The sequence below is a fragment of the Haplochromis burtoni genome, unplaced genomic scaffold (genome assembly GCF_018398535.1).
Source record: "Haplochromis burtoni strain Fernald_Lab_line unplaced genomic scaffold, NCSU_Asbu1 Contig_903, whole genome shotgun sequence".
Classification (NCBI taxonomy): domain Eukaryota; kingdom Metazoa; phylum Chordata; class Actinopteri; order Cichliformes; family Cichlidae; genus Haplochromis; species Haplochromis burtoni.
This window is the reverse complement of record NW_024583264.1, coordinates 114,566-121,425: the sequence shown is the minus strand read 5'-3', so window position 1 is coordinate 121,425 and position 6,860 is coordinate 114,566. Positions and strand designations below refer to the sequence as shown.

Here is a 6,860-nt window from a genome sequence, read left to right as displayed (position 1 = left end):
GATCATTAGAGATAGGTTGATCATATTTAAGATTGAAGAATTAATTAATGGCAGGACTTCTTTGAGCAGTTTTGTAGGAATGGGGTCTAAAATACACGTAATGCCTCCAAAACTCAGATAATACATCCTTGAAGAGTTTGGAGGAAAATCTGGATATAAATTAAATATCAGACAAAAAATACAAACTTAAATGGGATTCAGAAAATTAAAAAATATTTATCAGTCTATCTAACAAGAGAACGAAACACATTATATGAGACCAGAGGTTATATAAATGAACATATTACCCAGATTGTTGAATTTATCCCTTGGGATATGGACTACCAGTCCATATCCTGGATGCCCAATTTTCCAAATGGAACAAACAAGTGAGTAGATTTATTTGGAAGGGGTCAAAACCGAGGGTAAAATTGAAAACTCTCCAGCTAGAGAAGGGGAGAGAAGGACTGGGTCTTCCGAGAGTTTCAGAGAGTATTATCAGGTAGCGCTGCAGAGATGCCTTTTCTACTGGTGTTCACCAGAATACTATTCTAAATAGAAACATATTGAGGTCAATGATGGCGCAAGTTACCCTCATTGGATTCAAGATGGCGCCAGTGTGTACGACTTGCCGTCTGACTCTGCTCGTATTTGTGTTATTTATTTTATCTGACTTAAAAAATGGTAACTCTCTGCGTGTATATGACCGCCAAACGCTTCCGGCGATAAGATCTTCTTATTTTAAAACTTTTAATTGTAATCCTGGATATCAGGGAACCTTCTCCCCACCGTTCTTGCCAAGAGTTCCACTTTCAGCTTGTCTCTGCTATGCTTCGGTGTTACCCCAGCTGAGAGGGTGTCGCAGATGTCGTGGGAAACACAGTGGCTTATTGTCTGTGAAGGTTCTCAGTCATCCAGGTCATCGTAGTCAAAGGAGCTTGCAAAGAAAAGCGTCTGGACTTCTTTAAGTTACTTGAAGACGTTTCACCTCTCATCCAAGAAGCTTCTTCAGTTCTAAGGTCAAATGGTGGAGAGTCCCAGATATAAGCCTAGTGGGAGTAACCCCCCACAGAGGGACAAAAGGACCCCCTGATGAGCCTCTAATCGCCTGAGCCAAGGTGTGAAAATGGGTGTGGGTCCCAATCAGCCAGAGTTTCAGGTGTGTTCATTGTGAAACCTGGCCCCACCTTATCATCAGCCAGTTTCGGTGGCTTATTGGTGAGAGTGAAGACCACCCTCGCATGTATTGGAAAATTATCCCACACTACTGCAACTGGATTCAACGGCGTCAACTACTGGCCCTCTCTGGACATGACTTACACCTACCTGACATCACAACAACCCCGCGCCTGCGCCCCTTCTATCTTCGCTTGAGTGGAGTAAATCCTCAAAACTTACGGCCGATAGGTCAGGCTCCTACTTCAGCCTCTGAGCCTCTGACACCATTAAGAATAAGTCTTGCTAATCCTCGCTCGTTAGCAAACAAAACTTTCATTCTGAAGGATTTCTTCTTACCAACCGGAACCTGGATCTTATGCTAGTGACGGAAACTTGGCTGAGAGCCGGTGAGTCCAGCTGTTTTACCGAACTTTTACCTTCTGACTGTGAATACCTTAATCTACCAAGGATGGGTAGACTTGGTGGTGGAGTGGCGGCTGTTTTTAGGAAGAAGCTCGCATGCAAACAAGTTTTAACTGACTCTTATTCAAGTTTTGAACTTTTGCTGTTTGAAGTGGGGCATCTTCGACCGACACTTGTCACAGCAGTCTACAGATCTCCAAAATTCCATAAAGATTTTATCCAAGAGTTTTCAAATTTTTTTAGTAGGAATTGTCCTGAGCTATGACCGAATTTTAATTGTTAGTGATTTTAATATTCATGTGTGCTGTTCTTCAAATCCACTGGCCAGAGACTTTCTAAGTTTGATAGACTCCTTCAGTTTTACCCAGTTTGTGTCGGGACCAACCCATAAACAGGGTCACAAGCTGGATCTTGTGCTGTCTCTAGGTCTACCAGTCTCAAACATGGAAATATGTGACACGTTTTTTTCTGACCACTGTCCTGTTGTATTTGACATACTTTTATCCTATTGCCATCCTAAATCTATTATTCCAATATGCTGTTGTTGTGTATTTAAACCATCTACAACAGAACAATTTTCTATTGCTTTTAAAAAAGTGTCAAGATCCCCCTCAGCGATGGTACTGAGCAGATTGCATCAGCTTTTAATGATAAATGCAAAATCGTTCTTAATGAGATTACCCCGTTTAAAACTTTTAGCTTGAAAATACAATCAGACCCATGGATAAATGAGGCCACTCATTCAGCCAGACGAGAGTACAGGAAGGCTGAATGTAAGTGGAAAAAAGATGGGTTGTAGGTGTCCTTCCTGATGCTGAGAGACAGCCTGTATAGATACCAGGACATTGTAAAAGCAGAAAAATCAAAGTTTTTGCCAATATTATTGAGAATAGCTCAATAAGATAAAACCTCTTCGATTTATGACCGCCCTGCCTTCACATGACGTTTTTGCAAAATTCACCTGCTCTGCTGTTTTTGATCAGTTTGAGCCTGTGTGTTTTGATCAGGTGGAAGAACTTTGTAATGGCATAAAGACATCATGCTGTCCAAATGATGCTGTTCCAACACATTTCTTAAAAAAGGATTTTTAAGGCTGTCAGTTCTGACATTTTAGCGATTTTTAATAGCAGTCTTAAATCAGGTGTTGTGCCAGCCTGTTTTAAACATGCTGTTGTGCAGCCAGTGCGTAAAAAACCTAATCTCGATTGCTCTGTTCTGGCAAACTTCCGGCCTATTTCACAGCTTCCCTTTCTGTCAAAAATGTTTTAGAAAAGATTGTATTTGTTCAGTTGCAATCTTTTCTACATGGTCACAATGTTCTCGAGAGGTTTCAGTCTGGTTTTAAAACTTTTCATAGCACTGAAACTGCACTTTTAAAGGTTTTTAACGAGGTTTAACAAGGTTTTTACTAGCCACTGACTCAGGCGACTCAGCTGTGCTTTTGCGTTTGGATTTGACCGCTGCATTTGATTCTGTTGACCACAGCATCTTGATCTCACAGTTGGAGCACTGCCGGCATCAAAGGCACTCTATTAGAGTGGTTCAGGTCATACCTCTCTGACAGGACTTTCTCAGTGAAGATTGGAGATTTTATCTCTTCCACAGCCCTCTTTACCTGTGGTGTTCCCCAGAGTGCTGTACTGGGGCCAATTCTACTCTCTATCTATATGTTGCCTCTGGGTCTCATTTTCAGGAAATATAATATTAGTTTTCACTCATATGCTGACGACACAGATCTTTCTTCAGCTGAAGAGAAACAGTTCTGCCTCACTAGAACCTTTATTTCAGTGTGTCGGCAAAGTCAAGGCCTGGATGGCCTCTAATTTCCTCAATTTCAACAAAAATAAAACCGAAGTGATTGTTTTTGGACCAAGTTGCAATTCTAGAACCTCACATTTTAATTTGCACAGTTTAGAACCTTTTACCAAATTGCATGCTAAAACTTTGGGGGTTATATTTGACAATAAGTTCACCTTTGAGAAACAGATTAGTTTAGTTGTACAGCGGTCTTTCTTTAAACTGAGGCTTTTATCCAAGGTGAGATCTTTTTTGTCTTTTAAAAACCTAGAACGGGCAATTCATGCTTTCATCCTATCCCAATTATAATGGACTATTATAATTCTTTATATGTCGGCATTAGTCAGACTTGTCTTGCAAGGCTCCAGCTGGTTCAAAATGCCGCTGCTCATCTTTTGACACGAACGAAGAGAAATGAACATATCTCCCTGGTGCTTGCCTCTCTTCACTGGCTCCCTGTACGATTTAGAATCAATTATAAAATCTTATTGGTGATTTATAAAGCACTGAATGGACAGGCCCCAGGGTATCTGTCAGACCTACTGCAGCCTGCCCCCTAGCTCTTAGATCGGGTGATCTTTTGCTCTTGGCCACACCAAGGTCGAGGCTGGTTCTTAGAGGTAATTGTGCATTTGCAGTCGTGGCGCCTAAATTGTGGAATGATTTGCCTCTCCACATTAGACAGGCTCCTACCCTTAACCTATTTGAATCCTGTCTTTAAACACATTTCTACTCACTGGCTTTTAATACTGCATGAGCGTTATTTACTTATTTATTTGTTATTAGCTATTTGGCATTGGTGTTAATTTATATTGCTATTTTATTATGTGTTATTTTATTGTGTAATTTGTATGTTTGTACGGCACTTTGGTCAACACCTCCGTTGTAATTAAAAGTGCTATATAAATAAATAAATAATATGAGACTGTACCCATATTTTAGGGACTAAAATCCAGTCTTTTCCACTCTGTGGAAAGACTGCAGGGGCAAATTGTTCATCAACTTAAGAACATAGAAATTGTTTGATTTATTTAATAACAAACTCTGTGCTACTTTGAAATAGTTCAGTTGCCACTTTGTAAAAGTAGCTCCAATAATGTTATATGTATTGGTATTACTGTCTGGGTATTTTGGCCAGAGTACATACATAAACAGAACACACGTGGAAAAAAACTCTTTTTTTCTATGATAATTTTCATTGACCACAAGCTTCACATTCAAAGCTCACAGACCATCTGTACAAGCCGAACATAAAAGAATACCTTGATGTAAACTCACCCTTTTTCTTACTTTTCTGTTTGTTCTTCTGTTTGGAGACCACCCTCTCCTGGACAGAAAGATAAGACACATAAATGCTACATCCATAGATGGGAACAGCAAGGGTTTGGGAACTAGAGGAAGATACACAGCAGATGGTTGCATTGTGGAACTGATTGCTCCAATATACAGTTTTTTTTAATTTATAATTCAAGAAGAAGCACTCCTAAATATGTCACTTTATCACTCCTGTGATAAAGTCTACTCTCCACCGCTGTGTAATCAATTATTGTAAATGTTATCAGGAAATGATCAGACAGCAGAGGGTTTTCAGGAAACACTGTTAAATGTTCAGTTTCTATGCCATATGTTAAAACAAGATCTAGAGTGTGATTAAAGTGGTGGGTGGGTTCTTTTACATTTTGAGAGAAGCCAATTGAGTCTAATAACAGATTAAGTCCAAGATGGTGGAGATGAGTCTGTCAGACCACAGGGAGACCCTCACAGTGAACCACCTGGTGGGGACACTTAGAACATGTACGGCTGGATTAACTAGAGAGCAGAGACTCAACAACAGTGAGGAAATGTTCCAGTAGGAGGTCAAAGCTGACAGTCTGCTTTGAATCAATACCAAATGTAAAACACATTTCAAACTGAAGCCAGAATCAGAAATTACCTTAAAAATTCTGGTGAAATCTGTTGAGTTCAGCGATACTGAATCATTGTAGTGATTCGTCTCTACATTGACCACCCTGACAGAGTCTCCAGGTGATTTTCCTCTGAGCTGTTTGATGTTTTCGCCCCACAAAGTGATCCTGATGGAGCCTGTGCCGTCCTCAAGTTGGAACTCTTTCCTGTTGGCTGATCCCTGTTTTTTCTTCAGTGTGTCAATCTGAACAAACCAACAACACAACATGACAACAACTCAGAGACCAACAACTCTCCTGTGCATGTTTATTTCTGCTGTGAAGTTTGGAATCACAAATTCAGCCTCAAGCTGCTGTTAGAGGAACTTTAGCTGTTGCCACTGTGATGGCTTCATTGCTCAACCCCAGAGTCACCGAGCCAGCAGTCTAAGCAGATATGTGCAGACCTCCCACTCCCTCAGCCATCATCTCCAACTCCTTCAGGGGTGATACTGGAACACTGAGATAATCTGACCAGTGTGTCCTATAAAACCTAAAAGATGTTCTCTGTTCCCTGTTCTCTGAAACATTAATTGAAGATTCATCATCTATCAGATGCACTATTCTGTATTCTAAATAGATCTGAAGCTTCAAATTTGCTATGAACACTGAGTCAAAACTGACCTGGACCACTGTGAACATACAAAATAGTCTGTAAAGGTTAAACTGAGCAAATATATCTGTTTGTAATATATTTAATATTTAACACAGAAAAATCTTTGTGGGACAGTTAAAGTCGTTTTTTTCACAGCACAGCCTTCAGCAGGACACTAAGCTAAACATGACGAGCGCCCTCACAGCTTCACTGCAGCATATTCAGGTCACACTTACCTTTCTTACTTTTCCTTGAACACTCACTGATGTCTTCTCCGCTGATCCGATGGCCTGTTCGATGGAGCAAACTGGAGTCTGGGAATAACCGAGCCTCTGAGCTTCCATCTCCAGGTTCTCAGGAACATCGATAGCTGCTGTCTTTGATATGACGCTCTTGGTGGTCACTTTCATGACATTTTCGTCCAGGATGACATTTCTGAACAGGTAGCAGCTCTTCTCCTGGAAAAGCTGATAGTGCTCTCTTCCATACACCACCACTTTAATGCTGCCTGTTTCATCCGCCACTCCCAGGTAAAAGAAAAACTTCTTCTCCTTCTTTTTGGTTTCATATGTACGCAGAACAGATTTCGCCAGAACTTTGCCAGCTATGACTTTGTTTCCAAGGTCACTGCTGGTCTTTACATCATGGATGAATTTCCTGTGGACACAAATAAAGAGAACAAAAAAAACAACATGCAGAGACATACATATAAATACAAATCATATCTTCAAATTCACTCACATATGAAGGTGAGGAAAATAAACAGGTGGTAATACCAAGTCTTTCAGAAAAGCATTGACCATTACAAGTGATATATTATTATTATTATTATTATTATTATTATTATTATTATTATTATTATTATTATTAAGACAGCATTAATGTCCACAAAGAAATAAAACTATGTAAGACTTTGTCTAATGCAATGTGCATTATTACTTAATGTTAAAAAAAGGATTTCATAA

The 6,860-nt window shown here is 39.9% G+C and overlaps 1 protein-coding gene across 1 annotated transcript in view; it reads right to left on the bottom strand.

The window, feature by feature from the left end:
• Positions 1 to 6,860, bottom strand: part of LOC102304058 — a gene marked incomplete in the record, with an annotated part of 15,237 nt that overhangs the window by 1,743 nt on the left and 6,634 nt on the right. Inside the window, 3 exon segments of the mRNA XM_005950984.3 lie at positions 4,636 to 4,684; positions 5,291 to 5,506; positions 6,132 to 6,552. Of these exon segments, the coding sequence (XP_005951046.2) occupies positions 4,636 to 4,684; positions 5,291 to 5,506; positions 6,132 to 6,552 (686 nt within the window).